Here is a 22,792-nt window from a genome sequence, read left to right as displayed (position 1 = left end):
ATCCAAAGACAATGTAAACAGAGTTAAAAGTTACTAATAGAATTGGATAAAATATTTCCAAATGCTATATATGAAGGTATATTAATATTCCAACTAGAAATCCTAAAAATTAACAACAATAAAGGCAAACAATACAATTTAGAGATAGGTAAAAGACTAACATAAATAATGAATCTCCACAGATAACCAATCTTAGTTGTCTGTTGGATGGAAACTCTTGTTTCTCTGGTTCTGGTGAGTGTTACCTATTTCTTCTTTGTAGTTAATCTCTTTGAGTATTTTCTCTAGCGCTGGTTTTGAAGACATAAATTCCTTCAGTTTCTGTTTGTCATGGAAGCTTCTTATTTCTCCATCTAATTTGATAGAAAGTTTTGCTGGGTAGGAAATTTTTGGCTGGAAGTTGTTTTCTTTCAGAGTTTGGAATATGTTACTCCAAGCCCTTCTGGCTCTCATGACTTGGTTTGGGAAGTCTGGAGTGATTCTAATTGGTTTGCCTCTGAATGTCAGTTGGCCCTTTGTTTTTGTTGCCTTTAAGATTCTCTGCTTGGCTTCCACATTGGTCATTTTGACAATTATGTGGCATGGGGATCCTCTTCTCCAATCCTGTCTAAAGGGAGTTCTATAAGTTTCCTGGATCTGTGTATCAACCTCTTGCTCTATATTTGGAAAATTTTCTGCTATTACTTCCTTGAAGAGATTGTTGATCCCTTTGGTTTCACTTTCTTTTCCCTCCTCTATTCCAATTATTCTTAGGTTAGCTCTCTTAAAATGGGCCCATATTTCTTCAATGTCAGATTCCTGCTGTTGGATATTTTTTTCTAGATTAGAAACTATGCGTTCATTTTTGGATTGCTCATCTTCTAAGAGCGAGATTCTGTTTTCCATGTGGTCTAATCAGTTGTTTGTGCTTTGAATTGAGGCCTTTACTTCATTAATTGCATCTTTTATCTCTTTTTGGCTCTCTCTGAGTTCTTTTCGAAGCACCTCTATTATTTCTACAGTTATTTTCCTGATTTGATCTTCTAGAAATCTCTGATTTTCTGTTTTATTGGGTTCTGATGTTGTGGGGTTGTGCACATTCATTACTCCAGTGTTATTCCTCTTTCCCATGATTTCGGAGGTTTGTGCCTTCTCTGGGTTCTTCCCTTGGGTCACTATGGCTTCACTTAAGGTGCTCTGGATCTCGAGTCAGTAGTATCTCAGACCCCACTACTCCTTTACTGGGTTGTATCACAGAGTCTCCGACCCAGGGAGTCGATAGAGGCTGCTTTAAACTATGGGGGGTGCCAGGTTGCACGTTCTCCTATGGTGTGATATCTCTGCCACCACCACTCCCTCACTGGGTCAAGTCCTAGGAGGCACAATACTGGGATTTCTCCTCTGTGGCCCGCAATTTGACTCACTGTTCTTGAGTACGCAGATGTAGCTGTACTGGACTCGGTGAATTCACTGCTGCTGCCGCCGCTGCCGGTGGCAATATGGCGCCTCTGCCACACCCTCGGCCATGAGGCTGGCGTATTTTTTCTTCTCTGGTTTTGATTTCCACTCTGAATCCCTGCAGCGTGTGCTGAGCTCAGCCACTGGGAGCTTTAAATGCTGTCTGCGCCGAAAGATCCCGCCTGGCTGTTCCGCAGCGGCTCACCTCGGCTTGCTATAGCCGTCCGTTGAGTTCGCCGCTGCCGCCGGCAGTATGGCGCTGCTGCCGCGTCCTCGGGCGCATGTGTCTCCTCTGTGGCCCTGAGCTCTGTTCTCAGTCCGCTTTCTCTCTGGAGCCTGGTGGTTTTTTGTTTTTCTGGTGATGGTGTTTTCTGGCTATGAAAGGCGCTCTTTTTGTGGTAATGGAGATTGGTTGTTAGCGGGACTCTTAAGCCCCGCTTTTCTCGGTCGCCATCTTCCCGGAAGTCCTCTAGTTCCAGCTTTTGAAATCAACACACAGCTGGGTTTTTTTCTTTATTGTCAATCTTTGTCTTTCAGCAAATCTGTGCTATCTCTACCTTCTAATTATGTTCTTTTCTTCTATCCTGTTTTCTATTTCCATTCTCCTCTACTCTCTTCTTGCTTTCTTTGGATGGAGTTATTGCTACTATTTTTCTTCTTCTATTTTTTTTTTTTTTCAGTATCGGGGATGGACCCAGGGGCATTCTACCTCCAAGCTACACCCCCCAGCCCTATTTTTTATTCTTTATTTTGAAACAGGGTCTCACTAAGTTGCAGAGCACCTCACTAAGTAGCTGAGGCTGTCCTCAAACCACAATCCTCCTGTCTCAGCCTCCCAAGTACTGGGACTACTAGCTTGTGCCATCACCGTGCCCAGCTGTTTTTCTTCTTTCTAATCTTACATTTTTAAAGCTATACTTCTTTGGCAACTATAGCTCCTATGTTTACTCTTTCTCAGTGACTGCACTGATTCTAGTGACTTCTCCACCTAATTTTCATCCCACGCAGTTGGCCTGGAGCCACGCTGCCAACACCTTTGTATAGAAGTGCACTAGATGCCCACAGAGGGGAGTCTCTTCCAGATCCTTGTCTCAGTGGCAGCCAGAAGCTAGCGTGTGTGTGTGCGGGTGTGTGTGTGTGCACATGTGTGTGTTACTGACATCTGAACCTAGGGACAATGTTCTACCTCCGAGTTATACCTCCAGCTCCCTACTTGTTTCTTGAAGCAGGATCTCGCTAGGTTGTTGAGAGTCTCACTACTTGCCGAGGCTGTCCTCAAACCTGAGATCCTCCTGTCTCAGTTTTCCAAGTGCTGGGATTACAGGCGTGCACCCCTACGCCTGGCTCTCACAATACTTCTCGATTTCTAAGGCTTGGTGGCTTCTGTTGATGAAGGGTGGGCTCTAGCTGACCTCACCTGTACCTGGGTGGTTCTCTGCCAGATACTAAGGCAAGCTGTGCCCTTTCTAAGGGTGTTTGTATCTCTGCCCTGGGGAGGTAAGCATTTTCCCTTGGGTACTCTAACCTACCCAAAGGAACACTTTGTCTGTTTCAGTAATATTTTCAAAGCACCATCTTTGACTTTAATGATCTTTTAGATGTTTCCTTTTTATTTCACTACATTCTCTTTTCATCCTCATTATTCCATTTATTTTACTTACTTAGGGGATTATTTTACTGACTTATGGTATTTCTTTATATGCTATCTCCATATTTATGATTTTTCTTTAATTTTTACTATCCAATGCTGTATTACTTCAGTTTTCTGTAAATGATCACTTTTATTAAATTTTTCCTCTTGAAATCACTGTGGGTTTTCTATTTTCTGAAAAGAGCTTGATCAATACATTATCTCTAAAACATGTACTATTGTTGTCCAATATTTTTTGTTACTACCTTCTGGTTATATCCCAGCCTTTTATTTTATTTTATTTATTTTATTTTATTTTACTTTTGCAATACTGGGAATGGAACGTAGGGGAATTCTACCACTGAACTATGCCCTCAGCCCTATTTTTTATTTGTATATTTCTTTTGTGTGTGTGTGTGTGTGTGTGTGTGTGTGTGTATGTATGTGTGTGTGTATGTGTATGTGTATGTGTATGTGTATGTGTATGTGTGGTACTGGGGATGAAACCCAGGGCCAACCTGGGTTTCAATTCTACCTCTGAGCCAAATGCCCAGCCCTATACATACATACATACATGTCTTTTATTGGTTTTGAAACAGGATTTCATTGAATTGTGAAGGGCCCGCTGGCCCGCTAAGTAGCTGAGGCTTTCCGTGAGCCACGATGCTCCCGTCTCCGCCTCCCAAATGCCGGGATTACAAGCATGCACCACAGTGCCCAGCTTATTCTTTATTTTGAAATAGGGTCTCACTAAGTTTCAGAGAGCCTCACTAGGTAGCTGAGGCTGGCTTTGCACCTGCAATCCTCCTGTCTCCGCCTCCCAAGTACTGGGATTACAGGCATGCGCCACCTGCCTGGCTTTTATTTTTAGCTGGAAACTGAACCTCACTAAGTTTCTGAGCATCTCACTAAGTTGTGACGACTGGCCTCAAATCTATGATCCTTCTTTCTCAGCTTCCCAAGGACTCGGATAACAGGGGCATGTCACCATGCCCGGCTATTGTTCAGTATTTTAAATACATCCCATTTCCTTCAAGCCTGACATTAATTTTGTTATTTTGCATTACAAATACTTGTTTATCTTTGAACAGATATTTATCAGTACGTTTTCTCTTCATTTGTATTAGTTTCCGGTTGTTGCTCTAAAAATGTGCCAGCTATTTAGTGGCTTAAAACAAAACCCATTTATTATTTTGCAGGGCTGGAACTGAGGAGTCCAAAAATGGGTCTCCCTGGGCCAGAACCAAGGTGTTGGCAGAGCTGCATTCTCTTCCGGAAGTTCTAGGGAACCATTCATCTGCCCTCTCCAGCTTCTAAAGGCTCCCACATTCTGTGGGTCGTAGCTGCGTCCCTCCATTTGCAAAGCCAGCAGGTCGGGCAAGTCTTTCTCAGGCTGCCATGTTTATGACTTCTTCTCTCTTTTTATTGGTACATTGTAGTAGTACATCTTGATGTATAAGATGGTAGAGGCATACATACACACACCTGTCATTTAGCCCTTGTTGTGGGGCTAAATGCCCTTGTTGTGTATGAAGACCCCTGTGATTCCATGGATCCCGTACAAGTAATCCAGATAATGTGCCTCCTGTTTTAAGATCAGCTGACTGGCAACCTTAATTCTGTGTTCAAACTTAAATCTCCTTTGCCTGCCGCGGAAGGTAGTACATTCACAGGACCCAATTATTATGTGAGGCTAATATGGGGGCCATATTCTGTGTAACATATCTTTCCTTCTGTGGGGGATTATTTTAGGTATTGCTTTGCCATTTTTATTTTTCTTTTTCAATAGAGAAGCAATTATTTTTTCCTAGTCCTTGGCTTTTGAGTGCACAGATGTGGAGGGCTGACTGCATATAATAATATGAATAATATATTGATATCATGTACAGACCCACACGTAGCTAAGCACTAATATTACATGTAATGTCTAGATTTATTATTTATTTTTGCGGTACTGGGGATGGAATACAGGGGCATTCTACCTCTGAGCTACACCCCCAGCCCTATTTTTTTATTCTTTATTTTGAAACAGGATCTCACTGAGTTGCAAAGAGCCTCACGAAGTATTAGCTGAGGCTGTCCACAAACCACGATCCTCCTGTCTCAGCCTCCCAAATGCTGGGATTACAAGCGTGCATCACCATGCCTGACTTAGATTAATTTTTTTTTATTGGTGCATTGCAATCATGCATCTTGTTGCAGTTCAGGGTGATGGAGGTACCATGCACACAGCACTCCTTGAGCCTCGCCCAGTTCCCACCCCCTCTCTCTCCCTCCCCACCTTCCTATGCTTTTTTTTTTTTTTTTTTTTTTTGGTGGTACTGGGGGTGGAACCCAGAGGCTTTTCTACCTCCAGGCTATACTCCCAGACCCATTTTATACTTTATTTGGAAACAGGGTCTCACTAAGTTGCTGAGAGCCTCACTAAGTACCTGAGGCTGGCTTCAAACCTGTGCGATCCTCCTGTCTCAGCCTCCCAAGGGCTGGGATTACAAGCATATGCCACCACGCCCGGCTCCTTTCTTTTATATTTTTAAATCTTATAGTCTCTGTCCTGAATAGATTTCTGCTGCTTTCAGCCAGCCAATATGTGGTGCTTGTTACAGCAGCCCTTTGAAACTAATATACTAGAACATAGAGTATGTGTATATTCTGTTGCAGTAGAGCCTCTGTGTTGTGTTCTAAAGTGGTTGCACCAGTTAGACTCCCACTAACAGTGTATGAATATTTCTAGTGCTCTTCAAACTCAACAAGGTATGCTACAGTTAGACTTTAAAAACTTTTCTAGTCTTATATAATGATAAGATGATATTTTATTGTTATTTTTCATTTCAGTTTCCCTCAGAACCTTTGATATTAAGCAGCCTTTCATATATTTATTTGCCTTTCATTTTTTATAAGTTACCAGTTTATAAATTTTCCCTATTTTCTTAATTGTTTATTTTTACTTATATTGATTTATTGAAATTCTTCATATGTTCTGGGACCAATTCTTTGCTATTATATGGGTTGCAAACATCAATCTTCACCTTGTGGCTTCACAATTCTAATTTCGGTGTCAGAATGATGAATATGAGTTCTTAATTCAAGGTACTGAATGCATCAATTCTCTTCTTCACAATCTGTGCATTTTGTTTTGTATTTAAGAAAGTCTTCATTATCTCCAAGTTATAAAAATACTCTTCTAAGGTTTTATCTAAGGTTGATGATTTTCGTTTTTCAGACTAGGCCTTTCTTTAATCTGGATTTTTTTTTCTTTCCACTGATTGAATAGTCAGTCCATCTTTTCTTCCACTGACTCTTCAGCATACTCTACGTTTCTACCAATGTGTTGATCTATTTCTGGGTTCTCTGCTGTTCCATTTCTTGTCTACGGATATATTGTAGTCTTAAGTACTTTGTTCATTTCCTAACTCTTTATTTTGGATGTTTTACTGAAAAACCTTCAGACTTTCTTCTTTCCTAGATAAGCATTAAAGGCTATTATTTCTAAATACCACTTTAGTTCCTTTCTGGGAGCATCGATCTGTCATATTTTCACTCTTGTTCAGTTCACAATGTTTTCTAATTTTTATTTTTACTGTATCTTTGATCCATTAGCCGTTCATCAGCTTTCTTTCTAATTTCCAAACACGTGAGCAATTAGAAACATTTTTGCTATGAATTCTTAGTACATTGTTAATAAAAGTGTTTTCTACATGGTGTGTTTTCTACATGATGTTAGGTTCACTGATGTTTGTTGGGACTTGTTTTACAAATATTCAACTTGTGCCTGGAAATTAAATTGTATCTTTTGATCATTAAGTGCTGCATTTACATTTATCCATTAGAGCAGAGTTAGTAATAGTGCTCTGCAAATTTTCTCTATTCTTACTCGACGTTATCAGTTGGATCAACAAATCGCAATATGAAACACATTCATTTTTATTACAATTGTGCATTTCAGCCATTCTATAATTTTTTGCTTTATATATCCTGATTGTATGTTATTAAGTATTTGGGAAATAAGACTTACTATATCCTCCTGGAAAATTTTACCTTTATGTAATCAGTTTCATCATTTTTAGTAATACTTTTTTGCCTTAAGGTTGATTTTATCTGGAAACAAAAAACACAACACAGGACATATGTGTATGTGTGTTGGTATATATGCACATGCATGTGCATATGTTACATGTAGAAATGTATGCATGTAATATTGATATAATGTAATTACACAATTACATAATGGAATATAATGTAATTGCATGTAATTACATAAATGTAATTAATACTTACATTTATGCATGAAACATATTATATGCATAAATGTAAGTATGCATACACTCCTACATATTATACATTTTAACCTTTCCATGTAACTTATGTTTTAAGTATGTTACTTGTAAAAAGCATATGACATATAATTTTGAAATTTCCATAAGTTTAATTAATTTTTTATTCGGCAATGATACCTTTGTATTTTTCATGTCAGTTTATGTTGTCCTAATAAATCTGTCCTTTTTATGCTTTTTATTCTTTAATTTTTTATGAATCAGATCTTCTTCTTTGCTTCTTCTCCATAATTTTTTGGAAGTTATTTGTTCTATATCTAACTTTAACTGCTTTCAACAAGAACACTTGTACAAGCAAAGTCTACAAGAAGCCGTCATCTCCACTCTTCTTTTGAACAACAGATGGGGCTTGGAACATTTTAATTCCAACCTCTCCATGCTAGTTTTCATGCTGTTTTTGTCCAATTTTTGTAGCTCTTTTGTTTATATGGCACTCAGAATCACTCATCATCCCAACTATCATTGTTGCATTGTACAGATCTTATTTAGATCTCCTGACCTATTTTTTTTTATAGTTTCACTGTTACTTCTTTCATCTTAAAATTTCCTCCCACAAGGGCCTGCTGGCTGTAAACTAGCACCAGGTGTCTGAAAATGCCTTTATTTTGTATTCACACTTGAATAACAGCTTGACTATTAAAGAATTTATTAATTACAGACCCATTTTAAACACTTTGAAGATATAGGTATATTTAATCAGTTTCTCTGAAGAGTTTCAAAGAACCCTTAATCTTTGTTTGCAAAGTACAAAGATTCCTATTCGTGTATGTGAATTGTATTCTATAAATCCTCAAAATCTTTAATCGTTGTTTGTGTAGGTGCTCTTTGAAAATTTCACCACCTCCCTCCCAGGTAGCTCCAGTTTTAAATCAACCTTTAGACCAGTTTTAAGGAAATGTATTTAGTTTGGACTTTAGCAGTCTGATTTGAGAGTATTCATTTCCAAACTCTAAATCTAAAAAGTAGCTGAATATCTCCTACAATAGCGTCAGCTTCCCATAGTCAGTGACTCATGGACTGATGCAAGAGTACAGCCACACTTTGCCATTTAGACATGGCGCCGGGTTTCTAATGTCCTTCAATTCCTCCGCTGGCAAATACAAGCCATTTATCATGTGCCCTCCACTCTATATCGCTTTCTGACATTCTCAGATGTTATAGAACGGCGCATGAAGGTGATATAATACACCCTGTCCCCTTTGGACACATGATTCACTACACATAACCATGCTGACCTGAAAAAAAATTTTTTCTTAAATACTGAGAAATTGAAAGACATAAAATTTTAAAATTACAGGTGAAATGGTTTCCTTGGAGCCGTCTAGCAGGTCAGCTTGTCATCCTTAGACTGGGAGGCTCTGAAGAGCAGGGATGGGCAGACTTGTTCATTGAACTGGGGAGAAGAAAATGCATGTGTATCACTTTAGTTCTCTTTCAGAGGAAGCTTCTAACTGGGGCAGGACACTAGTGTGTGACCCTAGTCCAGTCCGCCCAAGGTACTTAGGGCATCGGTATTTGTATACTTACTGACCCTCTATATCTACCAGGATGCAGTGTTGAGAAAGAGCTCTGGGCCAGGACTTGAGAGAAGTAGAATCCAAGCCGGATGGTGGGACCTTCAGCCAGTGACGTAAATGTCATGCTTCCTTATCCTCATGCACAAGATGAGAACAGTTCCTGGGCTTCATGCCCTTCAAAATGCTGCCTCTGCCTCACTCAACACCCCAACCTCACTGGGAAGAACTTTTCAGCATCACCCTCAAGCCATAGGCTCATACAAATTCTAGACTTTTATAAGAACAAGGCACATTTAATTGGTTTGCAATAGAATGTTTGGTAAAAAGTAAAATATAAAAAAAAGAGTGATAAAAACGCTCTGTTCAGAGTAGACCATTCATTCATTCACCAATAACTTCATATCCTATGTGTCAGTCTCAGGAGTCTCTCTGCTTTTACAGTCTATTTTCTATTGTGAGGATACTGGAAATTAATGAGGAAGTAAATTCATAAGAACACATCAGCAAGAAGTGATGCCGAGCATTCAGAGTTGCTACATCAGCCGGGCGTGGTGGTGCACGCTTGTAATTCCAGTACTCGGGAGGTTGAGACAGGAGGATCGCAGGTTCAAAGGCGGCTTTGACAACTTAGTGAGGCCCTCTGACACTTAGTGACATCCTGTTTCCAAATAAGAAATAAAATCGGGTTGGGGGTTTAGCTCAGAGGTAGAATGCCTCTGGGTTCCATTCCCAGTGCCACACACACACACACACACACACACACACACACACACACACACACACAGTTGCTGGGTGGCCTTTGAAGAGAAGTGACATTTAAGGTCAGATTTGCACACTATGAGAAGAGAGAAGTACAATCCCAGGAAGTGGTTTAAGCCTCAGACAGAAAAGAGCTGGTATGTCTGAAGGATCTCGGGCCAATGGACAAGGAGCCGATCAGGTAGGGTTATGAGTTAGACAAAAACACTTTCCTTTGTCATAAGGGTGATGGGAAGTTTGTTAAGAATTTTGAGATTCACAAGTTCTAAGAGGAAGGAGAAGACGTCTAGTAGAGGAGGACTGAGTGGGCTTGGCAGGGAGGAAAGAGGGAAAGGCTGTAGGTAGATGATTTAGCTTGCAGGGCTGCCCTCACAAGACTGGGTGGCTTAATCTATATTTTTCCAATTCTGGAGACTAGAAGTCAACAGACTTGGTTTATTCTGAAGCCTCTCTGTCTTTGGCTTGGGGACAGACACCTTCTCCCTGTGTCTTTTCATGGTCTCCCTTCTGTTACATGTGTACTTCTAACTCTTTTGAGAGTCACCAGTCATGGTGGATTGAGACTCACCCTATGATACCATTTTAATTAACTTAATTCATTCAAGACCCTATCTTCAAGTACAGCCATATTCTAAAGTTCTGGGAGTTAGAACTTCACCCCATGAATATTGGGAGGACAGTAGAGCCCATAACAGCAGGGAATATAGTGTAAGCAAAGGCTTAGCAGAGGGTGTGCAGAGTCCCTACAGGTAAACAGTGAAGGAGGGCCACAGCCTGGCTGGAGCAGAGTGTCCACATGGTAGAGTCATTGAAGTCAGGCTCTTAATGGAAACTGAGGCCTTGAATTCTGACAAGGAGCTTTGAATTTCTGCTATAAGTCATGGGGAGACTGGGAGGTTATCTGAGCAGTGAAGCTAGGGGTAGATAGATGAGCAGTTGGTGTGCTTGGGAGCATTGGGTCAGGAGATAACTTGGGATGTGTGCCTCAGTTCAAGCCTATAGAGAAAGAAAAGAGGAAGGAACATCTTCAGTGAGCAACTGCCAAAAAAAAAAAGAAGGGACTCCAGCCTGGGAAACTATGGAAGAACCCTGAAAAGCAAGGAACCTTGGAAAATTTCTGCTGAGATTAGTCAGGTTGATCAGGCAGCCCACATGGTCTCTGGACAAATCTTGCACCCACAGCCATGGCAGAGGCTGGATATAGCGGGTAGAAAATCCTGGCTTCAGAGCCAGACAGACCTCAGTTCAAATCTCCACTCCTTCCTTAAAGAAGAGTACTTTAGCTGAGCATGCCACTTAATATCCTTGAGACATAATTTCCCTCGATGTCTAATGGGAATAATAAATCACCCTTCTACATTTGGGAGGGTGAGACAAGCTAAGGTGTACAATGCCAGGCTCGTGTTAGGTGTTCAGTGAAAGGTAGGTTCCTTCACACTGGCTCTTTGGGAGCAAAGCCTGGGATAGCAGAACGTGTGGATTTAGATCCTCGTGACACATCTGAAGTGTGATTGTAGGGGACACAGCCGGTGCTTCTAGTGGCAGTACTGGAAAAGAAACTGGTGTGGTTGGGTTTGGTGTATTTTCGTGGGTATCCATACCTGTTCACATTTCACTGCATAGATAACATCAAATGCTGAATTAAGAGTCAGAAAAAGGCCACCATCAACGTGTGTGGCCCCAGGTGAGCATTCATTATAACTATAAGTGGTTGGGCAATTTGCTCTTTCCCTATTATTGAACAGGGAAGGATTTAGCTATTTATATTTCATTTGACTCTACAAGCAAACTTACTTCCCTGGTCCCAATTTGTAGAGAAGGAAACGGAGGTTCACATAGAGGAAGGAACTTTCTCAGGATATCCTGAGTTTGCAACCAAGGCCTCTCTGATTCTAGAAGTTTCTTCTTCTTCTTCTTTTTTTTTTTTTTTTTTTTTTGCGGGTTTGGGGATAGAACCCAGGGGCATTTGACCTCCGAGCTACACCCCCTGCCCTATTTTTTATTGTTTATTTTGAAACAGGGTCTCACTAAGTTGCAGAGGGCCTCACTAAGTAGCTGAGGCTGGCCGCAAACCACGATCCTATGGTCTCAGCCTCCTGAATGGATGCTAGAAGTTTCTTCTTTCCATGAAGTTCTACTGACTACTTGGCTCAGCCTCTACAGGTTACAAAGTGGGACTAATTATGCACAACTTACCTCAACACACTTCTTCTTTTCCACTCTGTCTTGTAGTAAATAAAATAATAAAAATTTTCTAGTTAATACCAGTGTTTTATAAACCATTCTAACCCTTAATGGCATAAGCAACCATCTGATAACTCTCACGGATTTTGTGGCTCAGGAATTCAGACAATGCATAATGAAAATGGCTTGATTTGTTGGCTTCATCTGGTGTGTGTGTGTGTGTGTGTGTGTGTGTGTGTGTGTGTGTGCAACTCCATAGCTAGCAAATGGAACTATCTGGAAGTTCTGGGACAGTGAAAGTGGTAGACCTTGTTGGTACCGTCAGCTTTACTTAGGTGTAGCCTTTCCACATGGTCTGTGAGTTTTCTGGACTTCCTACATTCAAGCTCCAACTCTCAAGCAGGAGTGTTTTAGTAAACATGGTAGAAGCTGCATCAACATTATTATATACTCTGAGAAGTCTGGTAGCGTCATTGCTGCCAAAGTCTATTGGTAGAAACAGTACTCAGGTTCTGTGCTATACAGGTTCCCTTAATAAAGGGGAGGGAGGGAGGGAGGGAGGGAGGGAGGGAGAGAGAGAGAGAGAGAGAGAGAGAGAGAGAGAGAGAGATATTGGTTTTGTTTTATCTTGTGATGGGAGAAAGTTCACTGAATTTAATAGCTTTTTTTACAAAATGACTATAGGATATAAAAATTCAAGGGAAATATAGGGAGGTGCTCAGAATAATGCTTTGCCATAATTAATGATGTCTTTGTTTTTTTTTTTTCTGTCTTTCACGGTTCCTTGCCAAACATGAACTACTCAGACCCAAAAGATGTTGAACGTGAGTTGATTTGGTTGTGAATAAGCTTTTTTTGCTCTTTCCTGAAGACACTGCCTCAACTTCAAACAAAAAACGAAGTACCTCCATTTGCAGCTGCAGTGTATCTGTTCTAACACCAAACTTTGAACATTCTGCCGGTGACTCCATTACTCTGGGGTCATAAAGAGCCAGCGTGACCAGCCTGGATGGGAGAGGACCAGTGCGTGCTTCCAGTTCTCTAAACATCCGCTTGTCAACCTTTCTATTAATGGCAAGAACACTTCACTGAATTAAGTTTGTGTCATCTACGTAAAAAGTCTCAGTTTAATTTTCCTTTAAAAATAAGTGGGTATAATTTATTTTCTTCATTTATTGAGCTTAAATTATTCAGGGGCTGTGTATGGGTGCTTAATTGGGCAAAGCATTGATATCCTGGTGAAAATGGAGGAGAATGGCCATGTTTGTGTGAAGCCTGTTCCTGTTAGATTCTATTTTCCAGGGCTGGGTTGGGGGAGGTTTTTGTTACTTATTTAAAACTATTGACCCAGATAAATTGCTTGAAATGTGTTGTTACCTTGCAGGTGGGGCCCTGGGCTTTGGGATTACAGTGGGCATTTTGCTCACCAGTTTTTAAGCAAAACTCTAAAGAAATATGCCACAAGAATGTGTCAAGAATAAGGGGTGCAACCTCAGCATATTTAGAGATTTTCATCATTACATTGGCAATAATTGGCCATTTAAATGATCATTACCGAGAGGCAATGAAGAATAAAAAATGTTTGAAAAATAAAATGCCCTAAAGCTATGTTTTCTCATTTGAAACTATATTTTTTTTTACTTATCCTCCATACTTCTCTCCAAACCATCATATGTGGGAGAGAGATAGAATTTGGAATTAGGCAGATAGGAATTGATATTCTGCATGATCCTGTGAATGCGGATAAGTAACTCACTCAAGCTTTCTAAGCCCGTCATCTGATTTTAATAAAAATTGGGAAAATAGCAACTGCTATTGCAAGGATTAAAGACAGCATGGAGTGTATGACTTTCATTGCTAAGTGTGGTCGGTACCCACTGAATGGGGATTGCTTAATCCAATCTTTGCATCCGAGCTGGGCCATAGCTCAATGGTGGAGTGCTTGGCTACCTTGAAGACAATTCTGGGTCACCAGTATTGAAAAACCAAAAAAGTGATTCACCTCTGCACTGGCCCAACAGAGCAGATGGCACAGCAGTGATCGGTAAAAATGGTGAGGAGTTGAAGTGATTGTGGTCTGAGTGTTTCTGAGGCTGGATTACTTACCTTCATTCCCTCTAAGTCAGATTATTGCTGCCTTTCCCCCAAGTGAACCAAATCAGGACTGTGATTGGCATTTCAGAGACTTGTGATGCAGGGATAAGAGGAAGACGTTTTCCAATCCATCAGCATTGATGATGTGAACACACCAAAGGTGTCATAAACAGTTTCTCATGACTTCTTATAATGACCTTATATAGTAGGCATAAAACTGCTTGATCAATCACTCCCCCAAACATACCAGCTTAATGCAATACCCATGATAGAGCTGGGAAATTCTGATGGGAGTCAGACTTGGCTCATCTTGGATGGGATTGCTCATGTGTCTGTGATTGGCTTATGGGTTAGCTGGTAGCAACCAATCAGAGAGGCTGTAGCTAGCTGGGATGGTGCCGCTCTACTCCACAGGCTCTCTTATCCTCTTGAAGGTTTAGCTTGGCTTTGTTCTTATGGCGGTGGCAGCCATTTAAGAAAGAAAGGGAACACATATCTGCTACTTTCCTCTGGCCAGAGCCAACCACATAACCAGGGTCTGAGCTGGAGTGGGAGGGCACTTCTATAGGGAAGAGACTCAGGGATATATGACCAATTAGAGCACACATGCACTTGATCTATTATAATAAGCATTGTTTTCACCTTCATTTGTAGGGAAGGTGATGGAGACGAGCAATATTATGCCCTTTGGTCACTGGCCTGCCTCTTGGTGTTTCTCTTTGCTGTGTTCTTTCCTGGTCATCTAATCCTTCTTTCCTTCCTTCCTTCCTTCCTTCCTTCCTCCCTCCCTTCCTTCTTTGCTCCCTTCCTTCCTTCACTGAGGATTAAATCCAGGGTCATTCTACCTCCTAACTACAGCCTCAGCCCTTTTTACTCTGTATTTTCAAACAGGGTCTAAGTTGCTGAGGCTGTCCTTGAACCTGCAATCCTCTTGTCTCAGCCTCCCAAGGGACTACTGGGATTGCAGGCATGTGCCACCACACCCGGCTCTTGGAGGTATTTTCTGATCAACTCCATTTCCCCCTCTTTTGCATTCTTTAGTGTGAATTTGAAATTTTATGCCAAATATTTGGAACCAATCAAATGGTCTTAACAAAACCAACCCAGTATGATGACATCAAGGGGCAGTGTAGGTAAATAGGTGAGGTTGTTCTACTTGTTAGAGAAAACCCAGGGGAGCAGAAATGTAATTAGCTGGCCCATAAATGGGAGCGAATGAGTCGAATGCACATTTCTTCTCTATTTGTTGACTTCTCTGATTTTGTCTGAGTCGGTCTCCACCTTTATATCCCATTCCTTCTGGACTCTGAGACCAAATCTGAGAAGCAAGGTCTTGGTGTTGGTCTGGGGCACTGGCTCACTCACTCTTTGACTATGAGCGGGGAAGGGCTTGAGCTTTCCTGAGGCCCTGAGGCTTCATTTCCTTCCAGGGGAAATAAGAGTAATAAGGTAGATGTTGATCTGTGGGTGAAGGAGACCTGGGAGTGAAGAAGAGCCCCCAGCACCCATCATGATACACGGCTCAGCACCGCCGGGTGCCCGACAAGCTGAAGAGGTGACGGTCACAACTGCGGAGCTCTGGGTGTGCTGCCAGTGTGGCTCCTGGAGGCTTAGCAGCCTGAGGGCTGTTAATAGATTTTATGGCTGTGTTGAGTACCTCAGACTACACTTATTAATTATAAGCTGCTGTTTAGTCACTGTTGCAGCATATACATTTTGTTAATTGATTTGTATGGACTCATATCTAGCAACATAAAGAATGTGTGGGATCATAACACTTACAAGGCATTGTAATTGCCTTTACCACCCTCGCTCGCTTCCCAGAGGGGACACGGAAGCTTTGGGGACCTTCCGCGCCTTATCCAGGGCTCACTGGCGAGGTGATGCAACCTGTCCAGGTGTTCAGCAAACGTCTTAAATCAATGCATACATAAATAACCTTCTCTCTATGTTTCCCTGTCGACCTGATTTACAAATGACTTCTTCTGAGCCTTGATTTTGTGACATGCCACAGACAGGGAAATAGGGTCATGGATTTATTCTGAGCCGCTAGTTAAGATCTTTTGAGTACCTGTATGATCCTTTCCTGGCCTGGGGTGCTTGGGGACGTGGAGATACATCTGGTCCCTTCTCTCAGGGAGCTGACACTATTCCCCGGCATGAGATTTTGCAAGGCATGATGTCCAGCGGCCTGGTCTTAAGAGATGCAGTGGACACGTAAAGATGGCAACTTCTTGCAGGGAAGTTTAAATGTAGTCCACACCGCAGTGCCCTGATTGCCTTTTCTGATTCAGTAGGTCCTTCAGCCCCTCTGCTTCTCTGAGATGGCGCAGAGCCTGGCCCCAGGTTCAAGGCGATCTACCCAGGCTGACAACTCTTGGCAGCACCAGCGCTGAGTTCTGGTGTGCGCCTGGCGCCCTCCCCAGACCAGGCAGGAGAGAGAGAGAGAGAGAGAGAGAGAGAGAGAGAGAGAGAGAGAGAGAGAGAGAGAGAGGGGGAAAGGGGGGAGAGAGAGAGAGAGAGAGAGAGAGAGAGAGAGAGAGAGAGAGAGAGAGAGAGAGAGAAAGGGGGAGAGAGGGAGAGAGGGAGAGAGAAAGGGAGAGAGAGAGTCCTAGCCAAGGGCAGGGCCCGCAGCGACGCCCGCTGGCCCACTCCGCCCTGATGTCAATTCAAAAGGCAAAGCAGGACCGGGTCCCCTGCACCCCGCAGGCCCCAGGCTATCACTTGCAAGGGGAGCCCCTGGCCCCTTTCCGCAGCTGTTCAGAGAGCTCTGGCCGGAGGAGCCCCCCACCAGAGCCCCCCACCAGAGCCCTTGGGGAGCCGGCTCCTGATTGAGGCAGCAGGACGCAGTAGTGCAGGCGTTGGGGGGTGGGATGGCTGAGGAAAGTTGGGGGCACCGCCGCGAGGCGGGGCGCTCGGAGCCGGCGCCGGGGTCCGCGCCTCATGAATATGCATGAGCCGCTCCCTCCCCCTCCGTGACGTCACGGGCCGTCCCGGGGTGAGCGCCGGAGCCGCTCGGGGTCCGCGCCAGTGAGCGCGGCTGCTGCCGGCGAGCGGGCGGGCGGCGGAGGGCGGCGAGGCCAGCGCGGCGGTGCCCGGAGCGCACGGAGCGCGCGGCGAGGCGGCGGCTCCGGGAGGCGGCAGGCGGCATCGGCGCCACGATGCAGCCCGGGCGGCTGTGCTGGGTGCCGCTCCTGCTGGCGCTGGGCGTGGGGAGCGGCAGCGGCGGCGGCGGCAGCGGCGGGGGCAGCCGGCGGCGCCGCCTCCTCGCGGCTAAAGGTGGGTGCTGGGGAAGTTTCCCGGTCTCCCAGGAGGGGGACCCGAGCTCAGCGGGATTCGCCCACCCTCCCTTACCGCAGCTCCCTGGGCTTCTGCGCGCCCGGATCCCCCAAGTCTGCACCCTTCTGCGGAGGACCGGAGAGGTGCCGCCCCAGGACGCCGGCGCGATCCCTGGGCGGGGCCCCCCGGCCGAGGTCTGGGGAGTCCAGACAACTTTGGGGGCGGTCTGTGCCGGGGTGGGAGAGTCGCGGGCTCCCCGGCCCAAGGACGGAACGAGCGAGCAGAGCTCTGGCGCTGCTGCCGGAGCTGAAGCAGGTGTCTGCTCCTGCCCCCCCCCCCCCGGGGGAAGGATTAACGGCGCTGTCTTTAAAGGAGGGAGCCCGGCAGTGACAGGTCTCCCAGCTCGAGGATGGAGTGGAAACTTGTAGACTCCAGGGGAGGCCCCCTCCCGGCGCCGCAGGCTCCCCAGGGGCGGCTCTGGCTCCCCTGGGAACGCGCGCCCCCCGGGTGGGCCGCAGAGTCTCGACCGAGTGCGCGATGTGATGTCCCCCACTGTCTCTCCGACTCAGTTTGGGCTCCGGAAGTCCGAGGTGCTGAACCCGGTGCCCCTCCCTCCCTCATTCATCCAGTTGGTCTGGAGATTTTGACCTCCCCAACCCTCCTGCCAGGAAGGACGCCGGGAGCTGCCGGGCTGGCCTTAGAAGCTGGTCAGCCCCGCACTTAGACAGCTGCGGGCGAGCTCCAGCAGGAGCGCTGGGGTAGGGGCGCGCCAGGAGGGCGGGTCTAAACAGAAGGTCACGTGCTAGCCGGGGGACTCCAGGCCTCCGAAAAGCCGGGCCAGGTGAGGGTGGGTGGCTATGGGCGCAGAGGAGGCTGTGGCTGATCCAGGCTGGAGCTCTCAGCTTGATAACTTGTTGATAGTGCTGTTGACAAGAAGGGCCTGTGTTTGGTTGAGGGGCTGTGGCCAGATCTGCCAGGTGGCCGAGAGAAGGGTACTTGATCCTTGCCTGATGGTCATCGTGGGCGGAGGGGTTTGCGCCAGTCAGAACGGAGGCTCCCTGTTAGACCCTCATTCGAAGGCTGGCTTTGAACCATAGTTTAATTGGTGGCTCTGGGAAGGGCAGGCGTATCGGGTTGAATTACTCTAGCAGGGTGGGGGAATCTAGGAGCAGACAGTTCACCTGGTCTGGGCTTTGGGAACTGCTTTCTTCTTCCAGATCTTGGGAGTGATAAAATGGAGAAGAATAGGGGAGTTTCTGTTTATTTGTAATCTTTTAATTTGTTTTGGCGACATCATTTTGAAAAGATTTTTTAATAAGAAGGTGCCATATTTCTAGCCTTTCTAGGTACCATGTCTTTTCATCCTTGCACGGTAGTTTCTCTTTTGGGAACACAAAGAAAAACTTTTCTTCTGAAAATGTATTGGATATGGGGAGGTAAAAGAGTCGCCGATGTGCACTGTGGTTCTGGTGAAAACAAGAATAAAAGCCAACAAAAAAAACTTCCAAACCTTTGAACAGCCTTTTTCAATGTTGACGTTTTATGAAGCAGGCAAGTTACATTTTGGGGGTAGGGGGTTTTCCGTTATGTTGCGGGGCCTATTTATAAGCAGATGTCTATAAAGCGGGGAGGAGCACACAGTAAGTGAAAATCAAGTCTTTTGGGGAGAGAACCCGGTGTGTACAACACATGCTGAGTTCTCACATCCCAATGGAAAGGTGCTCAGGTAAGATCATGAAAAGAAAAAATCCAGGCGTTCAGTGATTCATCTTATATGTGTAATTATTTTAACCAACATCCTTCATCTTCCCCACTTAGAACACATCCATTTCATGGTTAAAACCAGCCATTTGTCTTTCCAGTGTAAAAAGTTTATTGGGCCTGCGGAGGGAGAGTTAAGGCCTGTAGGGCTCTTCTTTTTCCCTTTGAACCACTAGGGGGCAGCAAAGAGCACAGTTTGCTGCAATTTTTTTTTAAAGACAAACCTGTAATACTTGATCACAACAGAGACATTTATTATGACACTTGAGTTGGTATTTACATGCCTGACTTTCTTTATTGCAATGCACTTACATTCCTAAACCACGAAACTTCAGAAGAACGTCTGAGATAATAAAGCTGTACGTAGGCTTTCTATATAACACACCCTACCTTGGACTTTGCCATTTTTAAGGCTCCTATTATTGTTTCCATCGATAAAAAAAAGAGAAAACTCAGGAAGGCAGCTAAAAAAATATTTAGCAAAGAACTATTTCCCCTTCCATACACTTCTGTATCCATGTGTGGAAGAAAATTGGAAGGGAAGAAGCTGCCAGAGAGATTCCTGTAAGATGTCATGTCTGCAGAGCACAGCATGCTCTCTCTACCTTTAACTTTCTTGTTTCTTGTTGTAGGAGATCAAATAGCTAATCTCTTGACAACAGTTTGGGGCTTCATAGAATCATTGCCCTTTCAGCCCAAAGAAGATTCCCAGTTTCAGAACTAATAGAGTGGTCAGACAGCTATACCCCTTTCCTTTCACCCTTTATATGTTGGCTATTCAAAAAAAAGGAAAATGTTTCTTGTCTTTTAAACCATGCACATGTTTTGTGAGCAAAGCTGGGAAGGTACTTTGGACCCAGGGAGTCTTTGGGGGCCATAGAAAGATATGTCTTATCGAAGGGGAAGAAGACAACGTGATCTAGACAAGCCATCTGAAGGTTTGTGCTAAATTTGGCAAAATGTTATTGGTCTCGTCATCCCAAGGACCTCGTATACAGGCCCCTTTCGGGTCCCAGCATCCAGCCATAGGGTTCGTTCAGGACGACCTGTGTGTAGAATCCATCAGTTACTGAAGTGCCCGCCTGGGTGCCCAGGCTTGGCCCAGTTCCCTGGAGGTTTCTGAGGAGAGAGTAGACCATTGGAAAAATCCTCTCGATTTCTTCCACCCTTACCTTTCTTTGAGAAGCTTTTGATATCTATTTGGAGAGACAAAATACTCACATGGAAATTTTAAGAAAATAACAGCAGACAAAATTTGTCCAAAGGAAAATAATAAATGATAGGGGCCCAGGCAAGGAAGGTGGGGGCAGGGAAGCAAAGCTTGTAAACTACTAGCTTTTGATACTAGGGAGGGGACCGCACATAGTAGAATTATAATAATAGTAGTAGAGCTGTAGTAACTAGGGCACAGGGAGCCCCTTTTAATATGTAACAAGTGCTGTGTTGATATATATTCAGAGCTAGCATTCATCCGTTTTGCACACGTAGAAACCGAGTTTGAGAGAGGGCACGTGGCTTGTTAAAAAGTTCAGCTAGAGTGTGATGCTGGGGTGAGACTCTTAAAGCATCATCAGGCCTGTACCAGTATTGGGAAGAGGTTTAAAAATGTATTAATGTACCAGTATTGGGAAAGATTTCTAATTTTAAAAATATATCTTTGGTAGCAAAGAAAGCCAGGAGTGTCAGGAAAAAGGGCCTTTTTACATTTCTGAAGAAAAGTAAAGAAAACCAGGAGCCACAGAAAAGGGCCTCTTTACATTTCTAAAGAGAGACAAACTGCCTCAAGGATGGGAGGAAATCCCAGATCCCTGAGAAGCAACTTAACACATCTTGGGAGTATAACAAAAGGTGTGGGGTCTGTGCCAAAACAGAGCTGCCCCCCCCCTTGCCTCAAAGGGGGCAGATGGCTGGGTTAGAGATAGGGCAACATATCTACATATCAATGGACCACAGACTTGGTCAGGATAAGAACACTTGGTCAGGATAAGAACACACTGTGGGTGTGTTCACTAGAATTGCCTCCCCCCATGCCATTTCTGATTGTCATGGGGCTTTAACTGTCTTCTGTATTTCTATCTCTTCAATGAACTTCTTTAAATCTTCATCAAGTGTCCGAGCTATGTATACTTATCCTTACCTCAGGACAAGAACCTGTGCTTTTTATCTTTGTGTGGTTGTGTTGGGGGAATTATTTCTCCCCTCACACACCGCAACGTATTTCACCGTAACAGTGCCCGTGCCTCCCATTCATCTTTGGATTTAATGGAGATCTAGGAGTCACCTGGAAGCTGAATTATCCAGGAGACCTTGGGGTCCTACCCACAGTAGCAGGCAGGGTCAAAGGAGCCTGCAAGGTGAAAAAAATGGGCTGTACTTTCACCTGTGAAAACCGTGTTCTTGCTCCCAACAGCAGCCTTCTCCTCCTCCCTACAGATTTGGAAGCCATCCTCGAATAGTCCAGACTGCACACTGCAGAGCTTCCTGCAGGGGCAAAGGTGGTACGAATTGCATGGTGAATTGTCCCTTGTCATCCTGAGAAAGTAGCATGCATCTCCTAGGGGCATGACGGTGATGTCGTTAAGTGAAACACAAGTACCAACAAGCTTACCGTAGAGTGTCAGAGTGTCCTTACATCCTGACTCGCCTGTGGCTCCTCCACTAGAACAGGCTTGTCCTGTGGCCTGGACTTTCTGACCTTCTAGCCTGAAGGTCATCTTCCTTACCTTAGTTCTCACTGTTACTGAAGATGTCTTGGCCTTCCCTAGGGACCTTCCCAGGCTGGTCACTCCCAGAAGACGACGCCTCTCACTCCGGTTACCTATGTTTCCCTGTTCAGCCCCCGCACTGGCCTCTGGTCACTGGGCGCTGGATTCTTGGCTCTCCTGTCTGTCCAGGGCTGGTCTTGATCACCACACAGCAGCCGTTCATGTGTGGCTTAGCTGAACACACCTGTTTGTAATTCTGAGCTCTATCATTTCTGGACATAGTTATTTTAGATTTTTCTCCTCTCCAATATGAAGTAAAATTTGGGGTTACTTGCCAATTGAAATGTGGGTTCCAATCTGGATCCTCTCACTTCCTCAGCAGGTGATCTTTGGGCCAAAGGGTTAACCCTTTTCTCATCCCTTAAATGAGTATACAAACATACACCTTGCAAAGTGATTGTCTGGATAATGCTTAGAAAGCATTTAGCTTAGTTTGTGGTATGTAAAAGCCACTAGATATACATATATAATTACTGACCACCTAAAAACATGGTTCGAATGTCTGAGATTTGATGCAATTCCTATTTTCTGATCTCTTGCAATTCGGTATCTCAGTTTGTTCCTTCTCTGGGCTCAAACTCTGTTCTCTCTGTTTCTCCGCTTCCCAATCCCTCTCTTGCTCTTTCCCTCTGTGTGTGTACGTGCATATGCATGTGTGTAAATATCTTATATAAATACAAATGCACATGCACAAACATGTGGCTTAAATCCTTTATGGAAACATCTGTTTCTTTCACTTGTCTTTGAGTGCCTTTGAAGCCAGAGCCCAAGGCCCCCATCCTATTGACCTCAAACAGCCTGGAATTTACTGCAGGACCAGCTCGGGAGTAAGGGTCAGCAGTGTTTGCTGTGTAAATAAATACACAAGCATGTCTCCATATGCTAGCACGAGAGTTGTGGTGGATTCTCTCTCTGTAGGAAGAGCTTATGTGGTGTGACTTGGGCTGTAAAGAAATATCCCCTGATCAGTTAGTGCTTTTCTCTCAGTCCTGCTGTCCCAGAAAACAAGACACTTTATTTTCTTCCTTGTTT

General features: G+C 44.2%; 1 protein-coding gene across 2 annotated transcripts in view; it reads left to right on the top strand.

Annotated features, from left to right (window-relative positions):
• Window positions 1-16,898: 16,898 nt before the first annotated feature.
• Window positions 16,899-22,792, top strand: part of CLSTN2 (calsyntenin 2) — a gene marked incomplete at both ends in the record, with an annotated part of 643,893 nt that continues 637,999 nt past the window's right edge. The window contains one exon of one of the 2 annotated variants that reach the window (XM_080695636.1): window positions 16,899-17,234. In XM_080695636.1, the coding sequence (XP_080551762.1) occupies window positions 17,117-17,234 (118 nt within the window). The remainder of the gene's footprint in view (window positions 17,235-22,792) is intronic. The other variant, XM_080695637.1, reaches the window with a different exon arrangement.

Source organism: Muscardinus avellanarius, assembly GCF_963383645.1.
Source record: "Muscardinus avellanarius genome assembly, chromosome: 5".
In the NCBI taxonomy this organism is placed as follows: Eukaryota; Metazoa; Chordata; class Mammalia; order Rodentia; family Gliridae; genus Muscardinus; species Muscardinus avellanarius.
The sequence above is the reverse complement of the archived record's forward strand: the minus strand, read 5'-3'. Positions and strand labels throughout refer to the sequence as shown.